The sequence below is a fragment of the Seriola dumerili genome, unplaced genomic scaffold (assembly GCF_002260705.1).
Source record: "Seriola dumerili isolate Sdu_G_001 unplaced genomic scaffold, Sdu_1.0 BDQW01000036.1, whole genome shotgun sequence".
In the NCBI taxonomy this organism is placed as follows: Eukaryota; Metazoa; Chordata; class Actinopteri; order Carangiformes; family Carangidae; genus Seriola; species Seriola dumerili.
This window is the reverse complement of record NW_019174291.1, coordinates 5126597-5148774: the sequence shown is the minus strand read 5'-3', so window position 1 is coordinate 5148774 and position 22178 is coordinate 5126597. Positions and strand designations below refer to the sequence as shown.

The 22178-nt window shown below is 41.2% G+C and overlaps 1 protein-coding gene across 2 annotated transcripts in view; it reads right to left on the bottom strand.

The window, feature by feature from the left end:
• Nucleotides 1-6254: 6254 nt before the first annotated feature.
• The window catches only part of LOC111216873 (collagen alpha-4(IV) chain-like), a 58597-nt gene continuing 42673 nt past the window's right edge, over nucleotides 6255-22178 (bottom strand). Inside the window, exons 34-47 of one of the 2 annotated variants that reach the window (XM_022738513.1) lie at nucleotides 21290-21468; nucleotides 20963-21026; nucleotides 20765-20839; nucleotides 20549-20656; nucleotides 20225-20332; nucleotides 19633-19704; nucleotides 18897-19025; nucleotides 18668-18775; nucleotides 18436-18591; nucleotides 17937-18185; nucleotides 17643-17759; nucleotides 14964-15152; nucleotides 10196-10479; nucleotides 6255-9291 (exon numbers count right to left, since the gene is read on the bottom strand). In XM_022738513.1, the coding sequence (XP_022594234.1) occupies nucleotides 9034-9291; nucleotides 10196-10479; nucleotides 14964-15152; nucleotides 17643-17759; nucleotides 17937-18185; nucleotides 18436-18591; nucleotides 18668-18775; nucleotides 18897-19025; nucleotides 19633-19704; nucleotides 20225-20332; nucleotides 20549-20656; nucleotides 20765-20839; nucleotides 20963-21026; nucleotides 21290-21468 (2096 nt within the window). In that variant the 3' untranslated portion in view covers nucleotides 6255-9033. The remainder of the gene's footprint in view (nucleotides 9292-10195; nucleotides 10480-14963; nucleotides 15153-17642; nucleotides 17760-17936; nucleotides 18186-18435; nucleotides 18592-18667; nucleotides 18776-18896; nucleotides 19026-19632; nucleotides 19705-20224; nucleotides 20333-20548; nucleotides 20657-20764; nucleotides 20840-20962; nucleotides 21027-21289; nucleotides 21469-22178) is intronic. The other variant, XM_022738514.1, reaches the window with a different exon arrangement.

Here is a 22178-nt window from a genome sequence, read left to right as displayed (position 1 = left end):
GCTGTGCTTTGACTTTTCCCACATATCTCATGTAGAATTTAATTAACTGCTGTCATTTTTAATTTTAGGTAGTTTTATTTTCTAACATAATTTCAGTTTAACTTTAGTTGTAGTTTTTTGTTTTTGATTTAAACACACTGGTGTTGATTATTATTTTGATCGTATTATATAAAAACATTTGGACGTTAAACGCTTGATTTTCTTGAGGGGTCATTAAATAACATTACAGCAAGTTGGATTACCAACCAGGCAAAGGCCTCAGATTTACACAGTATAATTTATATATTAATTTATTAATTTTATTAATCACTAATACGTCATAAATTCACACCACTGAAGTACAACATCTTCAATGGATCCTCCATCCTGATTTTGAGGGGATGACATGCAGCAAAGGGCCCACTGTGGTCTCCTGTTGTCTTCAATGATCCATTGATTGTATCATAAATCACAATTCATATTTAGATTGCCTTTATTCTATGACTAATGGTCCAAAACAGGGCTGGATCTACAGTGGGGCAAGGAGCCTTGTAGAGCCCCCCCGGCTCCCCCCCTAACTTTTGTGTTTTTAAAATTGTACTTGTAAAAAGAAATCACCACTATGTCCACAAGCTTCCCAAAGCATTGAATCAAACAATAAATTGACCAAGAGTGAATAATTGTAAATGTAATCTTAGGCTCAAGTATTTAGCCATGGCCCAGCATTAAATGCACAGAGCGGCCTTCACACACAGCGAGTCTGCCTGCAGCCCGGCAAAGAGAGCAACCGAGCTGCTCCGAGCATCTGGAGGTGGGTTTCCCCAGGTGAAGTTTAAACACACCAATTTAACTTATAGTTAAATTTGTAATGAATGTAATATATGCTAAAGGCAATTCAACAATAAGAGCATGTCCATTAATCATTAGCCAAAAGTGAAATCAATTGCTCGCTTGTGATTCTGGGGTTAAGTTACAACTGACAGGGACAGTGCTAGAACATTGATCATTTTTATTTTGATTAGCTAAGCAGAACTATAGAATCCACTTACTCTCACATACAGTATCACAGCAATGAGGCTGCACAAATAAAACCAGGTTACATCCTTCACTGTCAAACTGGGAAAATAGCAAATACAATGGGAATAAGTAGTCTAAACATAACTGCTTGTGTGCCTGTGATTTATATTTCTTATACTTATTTGCTACATGGCCCTACAGTGTAATGTCATACAAGGATTTTAACCAGAGCTTTTCACATCTTTACTCTTGCAGGCCAGAGTAGCTGGAGTGATTAAAAATGAAAAGGAAATGTAAAAAATGAAAATGCTGAGGACTGAACAGGAGGAAGAGAAAGAAAGAAATGAAAAAGGAGGAGAAGACAGTATGCTGGAGTGAGCAGGAAGAGGAGGAGGCCACAGAAGGAATAGATGAAGAAATAAGTGAAGGAGAAGAGGAAAAAGAAGAAATGAATGTGAGGGCTGAAGATGAGGATTCAGATTCAGAAAGAGGGACAGAGGCATGGAGTGATGAGGAGGCAGATGATGACGACAGGGGGACAGAGGGTCCTCCTACTGCAGTTCCAGCTGGACCACGGTATGTTGTTGTTTTATCTAGTTTTTGTCTTGTGTCAGTCTGTATTTTTAATCTTGTGCCTGCTGCTTTTAAGAGAATGCCAAACTGAATTTCGTTGTAGAAACTAAAATCCCTTGTGTAGTGTGTTGATACAGGGAATGATATAACGATAAATAATTGGAAAGTATTTTTGTGGCTCTTTTGTTGATCCATTTACATATATATGGGGTTTCCCACACACCATCCTTCCATGTCACGTTGCCAAGACCTCTTGCCACCCATTTGCCACCCCATGTAGAATTTTCTAGATCTGCCACTGGTCCAAAACCAAAAGATGTTGGGTTAACTGTCAGAGAAAACTAATGATCAAATATCAATATTGTTGCCAATCAGTTTTGTCTCATGCAATTAATTAATCAATCAACTAATCATTGAAGCTGGTGTCAGAGTAGTGGCTTGTTTCTGGGTGCAAGGAGAAATAATGAAAGTCCCATGTATAATGGTGGTCGGTAGGGGCCCAATAACACAATTTTTCCCCTGGGGCCCCTCGGGAGGTTAATCCAGCCTCGACTACATCTCTAACCCCCAGTCTTTAACCCCAGTCAGCTCTTATTCTGAAGGCAACGCAACTGTTATAAAGTCTCAGCAGAATGAAAATACACTCAACATTACTGGACCATTCAATGATCCATTGTGTTGTTAAACAGTAAAACAGTGACCTCCACTGGACCACTACAGACTGTTACATTCAAGATCTCATGGTGAAATTGAGGGGTCATTTGTGGTGATCAGATGATGTTTTTGGCATGTGAGACATCGTAACGTCTTGGTACAAGCTTCATGATGATGTTTCTAGTCAACTGGTTTGAACACATCACTATTCTCTGTTATTTTGTCTTCTCTTCAAAGTTTTATTTTGAAAGTCTTCACTGGTAGAGTTATTATTTCTGCCTTAACACTGGTTGATGTAATGGTTTGAAATGAGAGTAGGATCATATGTAGTGATGTTACATGTAGGGTTATCAAAAAAAATCGATACTCAGATACTAATCGATACTAAAAATTAGTATTGGATTAGATACTCATTTGCAACAGTATCAATACCAACAGTGCCGTCTTAGCCTCCTCCATTTGACACAACTTCATACAGCACCACTGCAGACAGGCATGCACAGCCCCTCCCCTCAATAGCAGCTGAACACATGAACGCTAGTTGATGTTCACAACACTGTGCTGGCGTCGCCAGCATAAAACTACATTAACATGACAGGTGCTGCTGCTGAAGGACCTTCGCAACCTGTTTTAATTGAAAATGAATAAAGCAAAAGTGGCGTTTGGAATTATTTTGGATTATTATTTTACCTGGCTGGCAGCGAACGTTAACATGAGCCATTTAACTATTAACAATTAGCCAATAGCCACATTAAACGTCTGCTAAGTTTTCATTAAGCTAGTGGCTATGGCTGATAATAAAATGACCAACATTAATGTGGGAGCTAAGTGGTGTTAATTTAACAGGATAACACAATGATTTGTGTCTTAAAAGTGTTATATTTCTCTTAAAGTCCCAGATTGAAGCTGAGAAAAGTCGACCAGCAACTAGACAGAAACAGCAGCAGCCAACCCTACCAACTCTATTTGATTTGAGCAACAAAAATATGGTGCCAAGTGACCAGAAGCACAGGAACTAAACAGGGCTGTAGCTGAATATATTTGTCATATATGTATATACACACCTTACAGTAAGGTTACTGTTTTTTTTTTTTTGCACTACCTCAGACAATGTAAAAGTAGTGTTGTCAATGATGTTATTGTTTGTATTGTTCTAATCTTTATTTAAAACATTTTTATGCATCCTAATTTTTTGTCATTTTTTCTCCCTGTCGTATCAAATATGGTATCGAGTATTGAGTATTTTCCTGGGTATCAATATCGAGTTTGAAATTCTAGTATGGTGACAACCCTAGTTACATGTGAGTTCGAGGCTTTGAGAAATAATTAGAAGAAACCTTATGTTTGTAGAATTGTTATCATAATAAAATTAATCATATCTTTACGAGTGGGAAGATCACTGTCAAAGTAATCAACAGTCGTTGTTACTTAACTGTTGGCTATAATTTAAATCGAGTTTGTATTCATATGCGTTCATCCCCGTACTGTGGCCAGTCTGTGTAACTACAACTATCTATTTTATGCTGCTTTCAGACAGAACATGGCAACGTTCGCGAGCGCTGCATCCACGCAGCCAATTGAAACACAGTAATTGAAATATGGCACACACCAAAAATGGAGGAGAAACTGATCCTTTGTGTGTCTGAATACCCCGAAATATAAGCCCTCTCTTTGCGATAGAGAGGATATGCGGATGGTTGTCACAGTGCACTGTGTTGCTCGCGCTAGCTTGCCGGAGGGCGCGCTGCACCTACGCTTAGCTTGGTGCCAAGACAAACTGTTGTGGCAGCGTTCTGTCTGAAAGCAGCATTAGTGTTATGATCGTGTGTGCACGCTGCCTTCCAGTAGTCACAGTGTGTAACTTACATGTAGGTTCACGCTGGACCACTGGAGGGCACCACACACTTGTCTTCACATTGGATTTTATTCATTTATTTTGATTTATCTATTATTTTCATTAGTTTTGATTTATTATTGAAAATAATAATATATACATTAATGAATGTATAATCATGAGTAGTCATAGTGTCCAACTACACTTTAACTAGATCTAATTACACACTGTGACCACAGGAAAGCAGTATGTGCACATGATTATAAACCAGTATATGATTTATTAATTTCTTCATTCATTTATTGGATAGTTCGCCTACATTTTTTGCATATTTTACTGGATATATTATTAATAATTATCTGATATTTTACTATTTTCCCAGTGTTGTAATAATAATTTTCTAACATTTTGCATATGCGTTTTCAGATGTTCTATTAATGTTTTTGTATTTTTTTATATTTCATTATAATTTTACTAATATATTTCCTATATACTACTGTTGTTTTCAGATGTTTCACTCATTTCATTTTTTGGGATGTTTTACAGATGTTATTTTTTTATATTTTACAAATAATTTTCTACTTTACTACATTTACATTTACTCATTTGTTAGATGCTTTTATCCAAAGTGACTTACAGTGAGTGGCATCACTAAAGCTTAAGAGCAGTAAGAGACCTTGTAAATACTAAGTACTACATCTTTTTTTTTTTATATATTATATTTTTTATATATTTTTTGGGCTTTTTATGCCTTTATGATAGCACAGTAGAGAGACAGGAAATGGGGAGGCAGAGAGAGGGGGAATGACATGCAGTAAAGGGCCGTCCGATGCGGGATTTGAACCGGGTGTCATGATCTGTGTCTGGTTGTGTTTAGTTTTCTGTCTTGTGTCTATGTTGTCTCATCACTTCCTGTTTTATTTTGACATTTGACTCTCCTTTCGTTTCAGGTAACTTGCCCTTCCTCCTGGTGTCTCCCATTGGTCTGATTGTCTTCCCCGCCCTGATTGTTTCCACCTGTTCCCCATTACCTTGTGTATATCTGTCTGCGTTTCCTTTTGTCCTGTGCCAGTTCGTCTTGTTCCATATCCGTGAACCTCCCGGCCCCACGCTCCATGTCATTGTTACCTCTGGTCTTGTTCCTTGTTGCTTGGTTTAGTTTTTTCCTCATAAGAGTGATTTTTGGTTTTCTGGCGTTTGCCTTTTTTCCTCTCAGAGTGATTTTCTTTTTGTCTCTAGTTTGTTACTTTGATACTTTGTGCTTAGTCACGTTATTGTTTGGTTACTTTGTTGTTTCCTCTTAAGAGTGATTTTCTTTTGTACTTTGTTAATAAATATCATTTTGTTGAACTTTTTTGAGTCGTGCATTTGGGTCCTGTCCAAGTTCGAGTCTGACACCGGGGCCTGCTGCAGTGAGGACTGTAGCCTCTACACATGGGGCGCCTGCTCAACCCACTGCGCCACTTGACACCCCAGTACTACATCTTTTTAATAAGTGAAGGAGATCATGTAAAGAAGTGCAGTGAAAATGCATAGTTAGTGGTATTTTTTATTTAAGTTTTTTCTTTTCTTTTTTTTTTTTTTGATATTTACTAATAATTGGATATTGTAGTGATCTTTCTCTGATATTTCGGGAGGAGCATCACAGTTGAAAACATCTGATTTGGTGGTTAAGATGTATTTGATGTAATCACAACGTCCCTGGTTTGATTCCAGCCTGAGACATTAGTTGCAGGTCAAACACCATCTGCTGTCTGATGAAAGCAACACAATCAAGTTTTAGTAGAATATAAAAGATAATCAATTAAAGGGGCTGTTTGTAAGTTTTCTCTGCTGCTGAAGAATGTTGCTGGGAGCAAGAATCCACATTCTTGAAGGCAGCAAGAGTAATTGTCACCTGACTAGAGCCTCAGCTATCTTTGTCTTTATAATACAAGAGGTTAAAATACTACGCCCTCTGATGCTAAACTCTTTTAGACTGGTAAGTAAACAGCAGCAAATAATAACGTTAGCTATGTAGCAATAGCGAATTACAAATAACTGCTTTAAAAGTACAGAATAGTATAGCGTTTTCAGTGTTTTGCAGTCAAGTTTTTTTTTTACTGAATTCATTGTTTAAAATCTGTTTAAAAAGTATTTACTAGATTATTTACTTTTACTTGAATCATCAGATTTGCAGCAAAACGACTCAAAAGTGAAAGTTTGATGCAATTTATTGAAGTCGTCCATCCACAGAGTAAAATGTTTCACAAGTGTTAGTGGGAAGTTTCCTCCTACAGAGATTAAAATATCACCGACAGATTTAAATACAATAAAAACAGAATGAAGACACAGTGATACCTCCCCCTCCTCAGGTAATATAGAAGTCCCACCCACTTGATTTTCTGTACCTGGTATTCTCTGTTAGAGTCTCAGATTGACAAGGATTTCTACACTTTAACAAACCAAAACCAGTGTTTGGTCTTTAATATAAACACAGACCTCTCCTATCTTAAATCTTTATCACCAAAAACAAGCATTGTGTTTTAATAAAGTTTGATGAAAGAAATTGTCTATGATGTCACTGTTAATGACACAATACTTTTTTTCCTGATTGTTTTTTTACATTAAATTTTCATCCTGATAAATCAGTCTGCCATTGTTAACACATGTTCATGTTTGTCATTTTATTTTGGCGGAGGATGGAGAGGGGCGGGGCTTCACTGCGTCATCATTTTCCAAAATAAAATAAAAACGAACAAATGAAACATCAAATAGCACCAACATTAATTTCAGGCTAAATAAATACTCTGATGACATTTACAGTAAAAATATAAAACGGTTGAGTTCAAACATATTTACAAATCACAGAGAGATAATACAGTAACAGAACCAGGACTAGGACCAGACCAGGACTAGGACCAGAAACTGAAACAGGATCAGATATAGAAGCTGAACTGAAAGCAGGAAGTCACTTAAAGTGAAGTTTTTAAATATGTTTTCATAAGTTCATTTTTTTATTGTTATGTCATGTTTTTATATGAAACTATCAGACAAATATTCAAGTGAACTTTATAACACAAAGAAATATTCAAATCAACAAAGTAAAGAACGAAAAAGACTTTACAGGATGAATGTGGAAGATAAAAACTCAGCTCTCATCCGCTTCTGGTTCTGAACCTGTCCTGGTTCTGGTTCTGGTTCAGTGCTGCAGCTCATCTTGTTCAGATTGTCACTACTCGTTTGTTTAGAGTTAAATGAGCCTTGAGTCCAATCATTTCTGTGTTAAACTGCAGACATTTCTTGGTTTTTACACTGAAACTGAAACATGTAAAAGAAGCTGAGGGAGGAGCTCGAACGTCTGATCTGAAGAAAACTGGAACAAAAACACATTTCAAGGTTTAAGGTCAAATATATTCACAGCTTCTCACACGAGTCTGTCCCTACTTATTCACAAAATACTGACTGACCAATCACACAAAGTCGCTGCCTCTCAGCTTGCCAATCAGAATGCATTTTCACTGCACTTCTGGTTGGGCTGTGGGCGGGTCTGGAGGCGGGGATAAATTTCACTCAGGTGTTCCTCTGATGACGAGAGAACGTCACTCCAACGCAACAACCAATCAGCTGTCACTGGATGTGACATCACAGGATGTGACTTTGCAATGTGAAAACCTTGTAACTTGTCAATAAGCCAATGACGACATGATCTACCAGGTTTTAAAATGCACTTAAGTATGTAAAACCAGTCTGGTTTCCAGAGCAACGATATTTTTGTGATACAAGGTTTTCACCTGACAACAGTGACAGTAATAAATATGACTTGGAACAAATGAAAAATTATTCTGTTAAATTCATCACAACATCACGTCAGGGTTCAAACTGGGGTTGAACGATACGAGTCAAAGTTATTAATGAGTTACTACTGAGATGAGAGATTTCACTTTGTAAAGTACATTGTCGAGAAAAGTGCCGTATAAATAAAGTTTATTATTGTTATAAGTTTATTATGTGAGTGCTGGTTCTGTGCTGCTGTTGGCTGAAGGTCTCAAACTCTCTCTGACCTCACATGTAGCTGAAGTTATAAACAGGACGGGGCCAAAAGAACTTTTCAACTTTTACGTTTGGACAAAATTATAAATAAATAATAACATTTTATGCAGAAAACAGCATGTGTGCATTGAACAGGTTGGCACAAAGGTTATTTATAATTATTGATTATCCATCATAAGGTTTCCTTTGACTGGTTCAACCACAAATATTGACAAACAACTCACTGTTTTTACTTGTGTAAGATTGAAATATTTCTGACTTTAGCGCCTCCTAGTGGTAAAAGACAACACTGAGGAAACCAGCACATAGACTTCACCAGACAAAAATATTAACAAGTTCATTCTTAGCTGGACACAAGCAGGTAAAATAAACTGTCTGATCATGTTGTCAGGTCAGTTGTCCTACTGCTGGATTTTCAACCCGCTTGTGGGAGATACAGGTATGTTATACTGAAGATCTCCCAGTACCTGGTTCTATGTGTTGAAATGGATTAGGACCTCTGTTTATTCCAAGAAAATGGTTTTGTCTAGAGGAAACCTAGAAAAACTGTTAAGATCAAAGTCCTGGTTTTGATCAGATGACCTATTTATTAATGAGTCTTTGAGATCAAACATCATGCAAACTAAAATGAAACAGTGACATCACACAACCTCAGTTCAAACATCCATGACGTTTGGTAACAAGATGTTAATCAGTTTGATCATTTGTACTGCTCTGACTCACTCCTGTTGATCTTAACAGGATTGATTGATTGACTGATTAATTGACTGATTGATTGATTGGCAGCGTTATCTTTAACATGACAGTCTCTCCTCACAGAGACAAATAAACGAGTCTTGTCTTGTGTGTCCCCTCGGTGGAAGAGGAGCTCCTCCCTCCTGCAGGAGGAGGTGGTGAAGCATCTCCTCACTCCCTCCTGCGGGAGGAGGTGATGTTCCCCCTACTCACTTCCTCATGCAGACGTTGCACCTCCCGATGTTCCCCCTCTGCTGCCAGGCCTCGGTCAGCGTGGTGGAGGGCTTGTTGGAAGTGGAGGTGCTCGTGTCCACTCTGGTTAACCAGAAGCTGTAGATGTTGGCAAAGTAGTGGCAGGTTCCACGAGGCCCCTGACACTCCACGAAGGGCTGGGCCCTGAAGTCTGTCAGACAGCTACCTGATGATGTCAGAGACTGGCCGCCGCCCTCATCACCGGCACCTGTATGCTGCAACACACACAGCAAATTACATCATTATCAGGTGAGAGGCAGACTTCCTCACAACAGACAACAGTATTAGTTACAGCACCAGTATCAGTATTTTACAGTATATTTTAACTTTAGTTAAGTTTAAGTTTAGTTTTAAGAGTACTAATGACAGTACCATTATTTTAATAATTATTGTTGGTATTGTTGGAGTAGCAGTAGTAGTGACATTTGCATATATAATATTTGCATATGCAGTATTAGTAGTAGTAGTACCATAGTCTTGTAAGTGTTAGCAGTAGCAGGTATTAAGTGGTACGATAGGTTGTAGTAATTTCAGTGGTACTGCAATCACAGTATCAGCAGCAATATTAGCAGTGATACTGTAGTGGTAGTGGTAGTAGTAGTAGTAGTAGTACTAGTAGTAGTAGTAGAAGCACTCTAAGGAGTGCAGTAACAATATTAGCTGTAGTATCAGCAGCTGTGTTATTAGTAGTATTAACAGCAGTATTAGTATTGCGATGACAGTATTAGCAGTGGTAATATACACCACCTCCTCCTTCTCATATCACTGTTATGCAAACGACACACAACTATACTTGTTGTTCCCACCAGATGACCCCACTGTCTCTGAGCAGATCCCAGCCTTTCTCTCTAACATATCTCCTTCACTTATTAAATAGATGTAGTACTTAGTCCTTACAAGGTCTCTACTGCTCTGAAGCTTTAGTGGTGTCCCTCACTGTAAGTCTCTTTGGAGAAAAGCTTCTGATAAATGATTAAATGTAAATGTAAATGTAGTTGTAGTCCAGTAGTAGCAGTACTTTTAGTACTGCAGTAGCTGCATTAGCAGTAGAGTTATTAGTATTATTAGCAGCAGTAGTAGTACTGCAATTAGCTGTACTCTCACTACTGCAGTACCCACCATGAGGAAGGAGTATCCGGTCCACAAGCTCGTCCACTTGGGGGGGCAGTCTGGCTGGTCGGCGGTCTGGCTGTGCAGTGCGACAGGTGCGGAGGGGGCTTCACACACTACACAGCGGCTGATGTGATCTTCAATGGAGGGTCCGCCCACAGGTATGCTGGGTACGGCTGCCGTTGTCGACAACCAATAGGATTTATCATTACGACTGGCGTAAGAGCAGGCTCCCATGTTACAGGAGGAGAATGGCATGGTGGAAAAGACTCGCATACACGACCCCGCTTGACCTAGAGATATCATCAGTACAAATATTAATCAAATATAAATCTAATTTGAGTTATCAAATATTTTCAACAGCTCAATTTACAATAACAAAGATCTTTGAATCAGTTCTAATGAAGGAACATGTTATTGTTTATGGAGGTATGTCAGTGGTTCTCCAAGAGAACTGCAGGAACACCTTGAGGAACTCCTGAACTCGACTGACACATCCTCTTTAGAAGAGGTCACAAAGCTCTGCAGTGACACCATTTGTGGATTAGATTCATCCTCAGCCCTGGACACTGTGGTGCTGTGTTGGTTGACTCTTAAGCATCTTGTGGAGGTTTGGGGACAATTCCTGTGGTCTGGTAGACCACAAAAAGAGGACCATAAAGTGCTCCAACAAGTGGGGTATCACAGTGATCAGCCTCCCTCGTAACGTTTCAGTCAGGCTGCTGAAAACAGACTCAGGACCAGCTTTTTACTCTGTTGGGGATCCTGGAGAAATCATAGGAGTTTGCGCAGTCTTGTTGAGACTCCACCAAGCACTGTTGCAGATTCTGTTTGTCATTAACAGAACCTGAAGGTGCAGTTGATGATCTGGTTCTGTCGGCTTCATTGGTGTTGGAAAAATTGTGATACTTTATGATTAACATAACCATCTTAAAGGGAAACTGTATTATCCTGAATAGAACTTTCCATTATTGTGTGCATTGTGTTTACTTTTAAGACAGGTGTTGTCCGAGGGAGCGCAGTGACCTTTGCTGATCCTCCTGACCACTACACCAAAACATTAACTATGATAAGGCTCTATTATGTCTGTCTCATTTCAGCAACAATGCAAGGTCACTGTCACGTATTCTGTGTATAAGATTCTGTGTGAATCTTGCATCCGTGGAACATTTGCACTGTGAGCTCTGGTGTGTAACTTGTTCCCTTGCTGCAAGAATAAATATCCTACTCTTATAATTTTCAGACGGTGTTCCTGAGTTTTATTTGATAATTTTCCTAACAACTTGGTCCTTCGAGCTGGATCTCAACAACCTCTCCTACTGTCCAGGACAGGACCTGAACCGTGCACGGGGGAGTCCTGGGGGGCTCCTGAACTAAAGCCCTCCAGCATAGAAATTTGCTGTTAAAAAGAGGCCAGGATCTGCTGGACTGTGGGAAGGTGACGAGTCCACGAACAGAGAGAAACCAGGACGTCTGAATCATAAGGTAGGAGAGTCAAGTTAAAGACTATAAATAGGTAAAGTCAAGCACAGACTTATAAAATAGGGTGAGTCCAAAGTCTGTGTGAGAAGACTACAGGAATAAATAACTCCGTGCCGCACGTTAAAGAGAAGGCCTAAAATAGTTCGGGAACTATGGAACAGTAAACTGGGTTTTACTGATAAAAATAAAAATAATAAAAAAAAATAAATAAATATTGAAAAAATAATAATAAGAAAAAAAAGAAAAAAAAAGGTTGCAACGGGGAGTTGATAGAATATTTTCTGAAAGTGGTGTCTTGATGAGTAACAGAGAGGGGAAACCTCACGGTGTCAACAAACTCTCTGGCCGTGGAAACCTAACGGTGATAACTGAAGCGGTGCTCATCAAACAGGACCAGTTGCTCGGGTGAACTCCATACAAACTGGTTGGCCACAGATAAGAAAATGGGGAATTGCAGTAGTTGCTGTTTTAAAAAAAACAATGATCCGATCACTGGAGATGTAAAATTAATGTTCATAAGGGACCAGGATAACATAAAATTCTTAAAAAAGTGGGAAAAGAAATATGGATTTTCGGGAAAACTAGTAACGAGTGACTGTCAGGAGTTAGTGAGGAGAATAGAAGAAAAAACTAAGGGAAAACCTAAAAAGAGTAAAAATGAGGGTCTTATACAAGCAAGAAACTGGTTAGCAGAAGCAAGGAAAAGGCAAGAAGGAATAAAAAAGGGTAGAGAAGAGGAAAAGACAAAGACTGAAGTAATGACTTTGACTGACAGAGAGGATGACAATGTAGTAGTGAGGAGAGGCCACAGAGCAGACATTGCTTTGGGACCAGTGCCAGATCCTCCACCTTACCCAGACCCAGACTTAAGACAGTTAGAACAGACAGGTCCAACAGCTCCTCCACCACCGGCAGCCGCACCCACAGTTACCCCATTAAAAATGCAGAAAATGGATGAAGGGAGAGAATTAAGATCAGGGAGAGTAGGGTCTGTTTGGAGAGTTGTAAACCAAAATAAAAACCCACAATCCTATCCATTGCAAGAGACAGAAACACTCCCACTAATCGAAGTGCCAAATCCACATGGGGATGAGGCACATCCAACAATGTTTGTATACCGACCCTGGACTAATGAGGACGTAGAGCATTACTATTCTAGACTTAAGGAGATCTTTGACACATATAGCGGAGTTTCTCCACCTGCAGACATGGCTAATGACAGTCCGTATGAACAACAGCTCAAAAATGCTCTCCTCAGTGGAGTCCAACCTCAAATCAGTAGCTTCGTAATGAAATACATGATAGATTATCGTACTGGACGTTTGACTAGTGTTCTGGAATATTGTAAACATGCAGAAAGCCATTTTAAAAATAAAAAAAAGCAGAAAAGGGGGCAGGCTTTTGTGTTTACTGATGAGGGAGGTGAGACTGTGTATTTTCAGACAGAACAAGGAAGGGGACGGAGCCGGGGAGGAAGGGCTGGTGGACGAGGCAGAGGGCGTGCACCACAGGATGGCGGGGACGCCTGTTACATCTGTGGTAGGCAGGGCCACTGGGCACGTAGCTGCAGAGAAAGAAAATACCAACCCCGAAGGAGGAGGGGGAATGGAGGTGACTGGACAGCATGACTAGAGGAAGGTCAGACAAAACTTGCACCACACACAGAAACAGAGAGTGCAGGAGAAGATAGTGAAACACTGAACTTACAACATATTGATTTAATGTTAAATCAAGAAATAAAACCAGAAGTTACTCTAATAATTGGAGATGTATGTATATAGTAAGAATTCTTATTCTGTGATGAAATGCTTTAATTGAGTTTTTTATTTTCTGGAAGTTCAAGTATTAACAGGAAGGAAATGTTGGAAAAATTGTGATACTTTATGATTAACATAACCATCTTAAAGGGAAACTGTATTATCCTGAATAGAACTTTCCATTATTGTGTGCATTGTGTTTACTTTTAAGACAGGTGTTGTCCGAGGGAGCGCAGTGACCTTTGCTGATCCTCCTGACCACTACACCAAAACATTAACTATGATAAGGCTCTATTATGTCTGTCTCATTTCAGCAACAATGCAAGGTCACTGTCACGTATTCTGTGTATAAGATTCTGTGTGAATCTTGCATCCGTGGAACATTTGCACTGTGAGCTCTGGTGTGTAACTTGTTCCCTTGCTGCAAGAATAAATATCCTACTCTTATAATTTTCAGACGGTGTTCCTGAGTTTTATTTGATAATTTTCCTAACAATCGGGATGACAGCCAGCACCTACCAGTCTGAGGTTGTGGTCTGGTGGAAACCAGTTGATTGTTCCCTTTAGGTTGAGAGGGAGTTACTGCCCCAATTGAAGGAGTTCAAGTATTATCAGCAGAGTCAGCAGTCACCTGGACTCTGTCTCAGACTATGGTGCTTCAGAGGCTCTGTTTCAGTCCCCTGTTCCAGTACTCAGCTGTGGTCCTTGGCAGGGTGTCTGGAGTCAGCCTCAGAGACAGGGTAAGGAGCTCAGAGGAGAACCACTCCTCCTGTATATCGAAAGAAGTCAGTTGTTGTGGTTCAACACCTGGGTTCCTCCCTGTGGAGGTTTTTTGGCCAAGAGATCCCAGAGCAGACCCAGAACAGACTGGTTGATTATATATCCCTTAAGACCTGGGAACACCTCAAGCTCTTCCAGGAGAAACTGGAGGATGTGGCTGGGGGAAGGGATGTTGGGCTATCCTTCTTAGCCTGGATGGATGGATGGATGGATGTTTTACATCATGTATTAAGCCCAAGGGCCCTTGTTTTCTGCTTACAGTTGTGTATATATTGTTTTATAAAATGAGATTCTTAATGGTCTCAGCTCGTTAACCAGTCGGACAGGGATTTGTTGTGTTTGTGATGATGTGTAATGTGTATGTGTTGGTGTTTCTCTCTACAGATCTGTGAAAATGAATTTACCCTTGGGGACAATAAACAAACTAAATAACTAACTAACTAAAGACCCTGAGATCACAGAATCCGTGACTCTAGAATAGGGACACTGGTGTCCATTCCTGAGGCCTGGCCTGAAAGAGGTTTAGGGGAGTGCAGGAGGGGGGTGGTGAAGGAGCACCTGGGAAAAAGCTCAGGAACAAGAAGTAAACAAATCATCAACATCTGGGCACAAGTCCTGGGATAGGGTAGGTCTGGAGTAAGACTAAGGTGTTGAGAATGTTGGCACTGAATTATCTGTGAGACTATATGACAATTTTTAGTTCAACAGCATGAGAACCTTAGTATGTGTCTTTATAAGTTTATGTGTGTAATAGATACCAAGGTCCTGAGTGTGAGCCTTCTCCTGGCCCTCCAAGTAGAGCAGACTGTATCCGTTCCACAGGGGCCTCATGTTTAATGGACAGGTGGGAATGTTCTTTGATTGGCTGTGCCTAACCAACAGGAAGCCCGAGTTCAAGTTTTTGGATATTCCAGGAGAACCGCGGTCACCGACTGGACCAGCATCACCTGAGACAAAGACCACGACAGGAAGTTAAATTAACAACACAAATCCACACAGATGACACACAACTGTACAAACAAGTCTAACACAAACTGTTGAGTAAATACTGCACTGTGATCGGTGGCCTGCAGGCTGAGGCCTTTTTATAATGTGGTCTCAGAGGCTCATTTGTTTCACGACCTGGATGTATGTTACCTTCAGATAGCTGATGCTCAGTTCACTGTCAGGCTTAATGTTTTTATTCATCATGAAGTGAAAACATGAGATCCACTAACAGAAAAAGTAAAACTCAGTCATGACTGGATTCATCTCCTGAGGGGTCCTGGGTATTGTTGGATCCCTGCTAACTCCCAGTATAAATTTTAAAAATTAAAAATTTAAAAATTTAAAAATGTTCCTGGACAACAAGAAATCAAACAGAGCTCTAGAACTGAAAAATGAATCCATTAGTCCACTGATAGAAAGTTAAAACACAATAAGTTTGCTCATTGATTGAGTCACTGAGTTACTCTGTTACCCACTTTTCACATATATGAATAATTGCAAACTTAACATTTTTTTGTTTTTGACTGTTGGTCTGATAAAATGAAGCCATTAGAATGTGTTAACTACTAACTATTTTCCGATATTTTAACATAAAGAGACCTCTCTTACACCAAAGTGAACTGGCTTTGCTAGTTTCAGACACACACATTTTCCCGTCCGGCTCCAAAGTTGAAATAGCAAATACACTTGCTCCCATCTGAGCGCCCATGGGCATGTTGGTGTTAAACTGAGGTGTGGTCAGGAACATTGTTGGTGCATTCTTATCTTGAGGCTCCTGAAAGTGATTGACCAACAGAAACCTGGTCTGAAGGGTGCATTATCAAGAGAATGATATAAGCCTACACAGGCAGGCACACAATGAGCTTATGCACAAGTGAGTGAGCCACAGTATTTCCCATTAATCACCTTCATAACAATAATAATAATGATGATAATAATAATAACTTTATTTATATAGCACCTTACCCTACAGAGTTTACAAAGTGCTTTGACAATCAACACAAAAGCAAAGTTTATTCACACTTCTCATAATGTAACATAAAATAGGTTGTGGTTTGTGTCATTACTTCTTTGCCCCTAAGGACACACAGAGCTGTTCCTCCTGGTGCAGGACAACGCCCGGCCTCATGAGGCCAGAGTGTGTAGGCAGTTCCTGGATGACAAAGGCATTGATGCCATTGACTGGCCCTCACCTTCCCCTGACCTAAATCCTGGGGGGACCCCGGACATTTTCTTGCTTTGCCAGGTTGGTAAATCAAGGCTTGTTCATAGTTCAGTTATAAAACCTGATTGGCTGCTGACATCACCAGGGATGTATCAGCATCTGGTTAAAAAGGAGCTCAGCCAACTTCACTGCCATGTTGTTGTTTTTGCTCTGTGTCAATGACAGCAAAAAAAAGTGATTCTACAGAGGACGAGTGGACTCAGGTTCTGGTCTGTACTTATGTTCTTGTGATGCATCATCAGTCACAGATCAAGTCCTGTTCACATTCAAAGTCCACATTGAACCACGTCCAGGTCAAATAACCACAAGGGTTTTTCCACATTTTATCAGGGACACTTTGGGAGCTGACTGTGTGGACTTGGGGTTGCCAAGTATCCAGTGTTGTGCCAGTTCACACTTTAAAAGAACTAGTTCAAAGTTCAGTTCATACAGATGAAAATGAACTACTTCACATTAATAGTTCATTTATTAAAATTTTGACAGTTCACTGTTGCAAAAATGAATTAGTTCACGTTCATTTGTTCCATTTTTTGTTTTTCACCAGCCTCTAATCATTGCCAGTCCCAATCTAAATGAATGATTCTTCATTACTGAAGAATCACAGACATGAGTTACATTTAAAATCTGTATATAAATATAATCTGTCTGGTTCTTCACTTGTTTGTTCATAAATCTGCTTCAAATGCCCAAACAAACTGGCTTCAGCAGTGGTAGATGCGTCTGCACCGTCTGTACCGCTAGCACCAGCCAAGCCGGGCTGTGTCTGCTGTAAAACTGTCATAAAACGTGAGCAGCACATTCATGTTCATCATTTGTAAACTGATTCATTCAGTTCAGGGTTCACAAAAAATATCTAGGTGTTCAATGAACAACGTTCATTGAACCAGCGGTGACGGTGGAGATTTTGAGCCTGGGAATTTTGACATTTTCTCAGGTGAGATTAACAATAAAAATTTTATTAAGATGTTACAGAGACATGAGACTGGCGTCCCCTCAGCAGCTCACATCCCGGGTCCCAAGGTGACTACCATGGTCTCAGGGAGAACAGTCTTACCTTGACGAGGCCTAGTAATTTACCACTTACCTAGTAAAAAATAATAAGTAATTATAAAAAATAAGTGCAATTATGAAAATCTGACCTTAAGTAAACCAACTACGTAAAACAACATAAAACTAATAATAAGCGTTAGACAATCAGATTATCATAGACAGGTGGGGGTGTCACCTTTGGCTCCATCTACTCCTTGCTCCCCCTGCAGGCCTGGCTCTCCTTGGTTTCCGTCTCGACCTGGGGGCCCCACAAAGCCTATTGGTCCCTCAGATCCAGGATTCCCCCTCATACCTGGAACACACCAGCCACTTTATTAATCAGCTGATGCCAGGAGTTTAACTTGGGAAGGCTTTATTTTCCATCTGCTGTGAATCAGCTGAGCTGGTTCTGGATTTTATTTTCCTGGAATCAGATTTGTTCCAACAGAAAATAGTCTGAATGGGACCTGGTCCACTTCCTGTTGCTCACCTTTGAATCCCTTCAGGCCATTTTCTCCCTGGAGGCCAGCCTCTCCAAGTCTACCAGGGGGGCCAGGGGGGCCCGGGGGACCAGGCTGTGGGGGAGGGTAAGTAGGGCACGGGGAGACTCCGCCTCTTTCTCCCTTTGGACCCACTGGTCCATCAAGTCCTTTTGGTCCTGGAGGCCCTCTCTGACCAGTACAACCTCTAGGGCCCTGATTACCAGGTAGTCCCATCAGACCTTGTGACCCCTTCATACCTGATCTCACACACACACACACGCACACACGCCGCACACCACACACAACACACACACACACACACACACACACACACACACACACACACACACACACACACAAAATTAGATGTGGAAGCAGTCAGTGGAGTCACTCAAACACTCACCATTCCAGTGTTGTTGAGGTATAACCTGCTCTACAGAGAGCTAGCGAGTTAGCAGTTAGCTCTCTAAGTGAGGGTCTGTCTCTGATACATGGAGAGGGTCTGACCTTTCACTCCACAGTCTCCAGGGTTGCCTGGCAGTCCTTTGGGTCCCAGAGATCCCTTTGAGCCAATTTGACCCCGGCATCCTGAGTCCCCATTGTCCCCTTCATCCCCAAGTACTGGAGGGTTAGGACCTGGATCCCCCATGTCCCCAACACAACCTGAAACACCAACCCAGGTAGGGGTCATCCAGTGTGATCTGCTGAAATTTATTAAACCTGAATGTTAAAGTCTGACCTGGCTCTCCATCTGGTCCAGAACAACCAGGATCTCCACCTGGGCCTGAGACTGGATTTTGACAGTTGGGTCCACGTTTACCTGGAGGTCCAAAACTACCTGGAGGTCCTGCAACAACACATGAAAACACATTATGGACACAGAGTCAGAGTGAAGGTCTGGTCTTCAGATGGATCAGTGATGTTAACATCCCTACTGCTCTGACTCAATGTATCACACTGTTAAAGACCTTTGGGTCCTGGGGGGCCGTTGGGTCCTGGTTGTCCAGGCTGGGATGGACCAGAGGGACCTGAAGGACCTGGAGGACCCTTATCCCCTGGAAGACCTTGGAGACCCGGAGGACCCTGCACACCCAGACCTAAAAAGACGAAGGACATTTAGAGGAATCTGTTTTTTTTAACATTATTTTAAAACTAAATATGTCTCTAACTGAACTCTGACAAGAAGAGGTTCATCAAGATCCTCCCACCATTATCCTCTTGAAGATCTGCTGTAAAACCAGATTTGTGTGACTCTGGACCACATGTTGAACACAGTATGCAGTCACCACTTCATTATTGCCCCTTCATCCAAGTTTTCATCATATTCTCATTTCTCACATGTAGAAACTTGTCCAACCACAAAATCACCAACAGGTCAGGTTCATGCCTAGCACAGCTGTCATCACATCAAGTATGGAGCTTTGGTCGAAGAGTTCTGGTCTAGAGTCCCTATCAGACCCAACCCACTTTCTTCAAAGACAAAGGTATATGTTTGTTTTGGAGACAAATAAATAACAATGACCTAAACCTGAACCTGAACCTGAACCTAAACCTGACCCTGAACCTGAACCTGAGCTTGACCCGACACAGAGTCGGTTGCTGGAACCAATCAGGTTACGGTCAGGTTGCTGAACTCTACTTTGGTTGCATGATATCAGGTGGTTGTGTATGTGTGGAGATAAAAAAGATGACAATGGGTTTTACCTCTGGTCCCCATGTCCCCTTTCACTCCTTTCAGTCCATCCAGTCCATGAAGTCCCAGTGGTCCAGGAGGACCTGATGCAAAAAACATCCAGAAGAAAAATTTAAACAAACATGTACACTGTAATCTGTCAGGTCCATAAAGGTTTGGTTTGCAGCTACACTAATGTTGGTTATTTACATTGTGGCATCATATCCACCTGGTATCTACCTGCCAGGTGAGTCTAGACAATGACATCTGATCACCTTTATATTTACACCTGGTAACAACAAGATCATTTTAAGTGAAGGGACGTGATGTGGGATACTCTTGAGGGACCACTATGACATGCAGGTGTGGGGTCATGTGACAGAAAGAGACGGCTGTAATTAGACTAAAACTGTTAACTGCGCTAGTATTTTATTGAATCTGAACAGTTCCAAATCTGCTTAATGAATCCGAATCCTTTTGAATTTTTTCTTGATCCAGATCAGATATCCATCTGGAGACAGCAGGTCACCTCCACCCTCTTCCACTGAAGGAAAGCTTCTCTAAAAACCTTTTTAAAAAATCTAACATGGACACATGACAGCAGGTCTGGGTTTGAGTTCTGACCTTGGAGTCCCGGGCAGCCCTGCGCTCCTGGAGGACCATCAGCACCTGCTTTACCAGGAAGACCTGGACAACCTGGACGACCTCCGGGACCTGAAGGACCGGTCACACCTGAAATAAACCAGACAGACAGGCAGACAGGTTTAGGGTCAGTAGCTTGTATGACTATAACTCCGGATGTAAATCCGGTCTTCCTCCCATTCTGCTCCCAGACAGATTGATCTGATGCTGGTTTTTAATGGTTTTGGTTGGTATCAGGTCACACAACTCAGCTCATGTTACAGAGTAAAGGTAAAATAATGATGAGGTCCAGGAGAACCTGTTTACCTGGTGAACCTGGGTCTCCATGGTGGCCTGGATCTCCTTTGCATCCTTTCTGTCCCGGAGGCCCGAGGAAACCAGGTCTTCCGGGATCTCCTCGAGGTCCAGGAGGTCCTGAGTGAGAGAAATATTCATACAGAAACTCACCTGATGGTTTAAACAATGATGACATGTTTTATAATCGTTTTCATTACAAAACACATTGCTCTGAGTAAGCCTCACCTGTGGGGCCAAAGTCTCCAGGAGGCCCCCTGTTTCCAGGTAGGCCAGGAGAACCAACAGAGTCTCCTTTATCACCTGAAACACAAACATAAACTTTATACAACAAGCTGCAGGAGTCAAATCTTCTGTCTCTTTTATTTCATGTATGAAAAGCATCAAATCAATCTGCTGAGTCATGGTGGTCGGTTGACTTTGTACCTTTCTGTCCCGTACATCCTTGGTGACCAGGCTCTCCAGATTTCCCTGGACATCCTGGGTCACCCTGAAACCACAAATGATAACGATAACCACAATCAATATTTCTGAACAGGTCTTTTGTTAGACCCACCTTTGAATCTTCAAGTTGAAATCTTAAAGTTACCATGTGCAGTCACAAAGACCTGAGACAGTCCAGCCTGTACAGGTGTGATGAGCAGCTGTACTTCCTGTTTCACTCTCAGGTTAGGTTTCTGTAGTCACACTCTCAGATATCTCTACATCATTATATCTGACCAATGAACTCTTTTTTTAACCTCTTTTTCTTACCTGATCTCCAGTTGGTCCAGGGAAGCCAATGAGTCCTGGAGGTCCTTGACGTCCAGGTGGTCCAGGGGATCCTGACATACCGCAGGAACCTGGCAGTCCTGGGCGTCCAACAATACCTGGGGGGCCATTGCTGCCTGGACACCCTGGCTTACCAGTAACGCCTCGCACACCTTTACTTCCTGTAGAGATGTGTTTGATAATAAAGGATCAGTCTGATGTTACTGTGTCACAGACCCTCATTTCTGCTCTTATCTCTTGTTCCTGTGGACCAGTTGTAGGGCTTGCAAAAACTTCACCAACAACATCTGTTGTACCACTGATGCGTACCCTCTCCAGGAAATAGCCACAGCCTTTCATCCTGAGTCCATCAGTCACAAAAGCTCACACCTTCTCTTGCCAACTCAACTTTTACATGTCTGAGGAGATTCTCAGTCATCCAGATCATGCTTTGTCTACTTGCTCTCCAAAGGGAATTGGACTTGCTTGAGGTTCTTGAAAATGTTTCTTTAGGTCTAACTGACTCATGTGGAAGTAACTAAACAAACTGCCAGAAATAAAAATGAAAGGAATAAAACCCAGAACACTACTGAGTTTAAGTTTGAGCAGAGGTGGTGACTGACTGAGATGTTTGTCCCTCTGGGTTTACAGTAGCTATGTATGACAAACCCATGCACTCAAACCATCCTCACTCAACTCAATACAACCTGACTGGACTGGACTTGACCTGACTCGCTTTGACTTGTCCTGACTTCACTTAAACCAGCTCCACTTCACTCAACTCGGTTCCACCTGACCTGACTTCACCTTCATTCGTCCTGACTCAACACAACATGACTTGACACACTACATGACTTGTCTCGACTTGACCAGTCTCAACACACCTTGATCT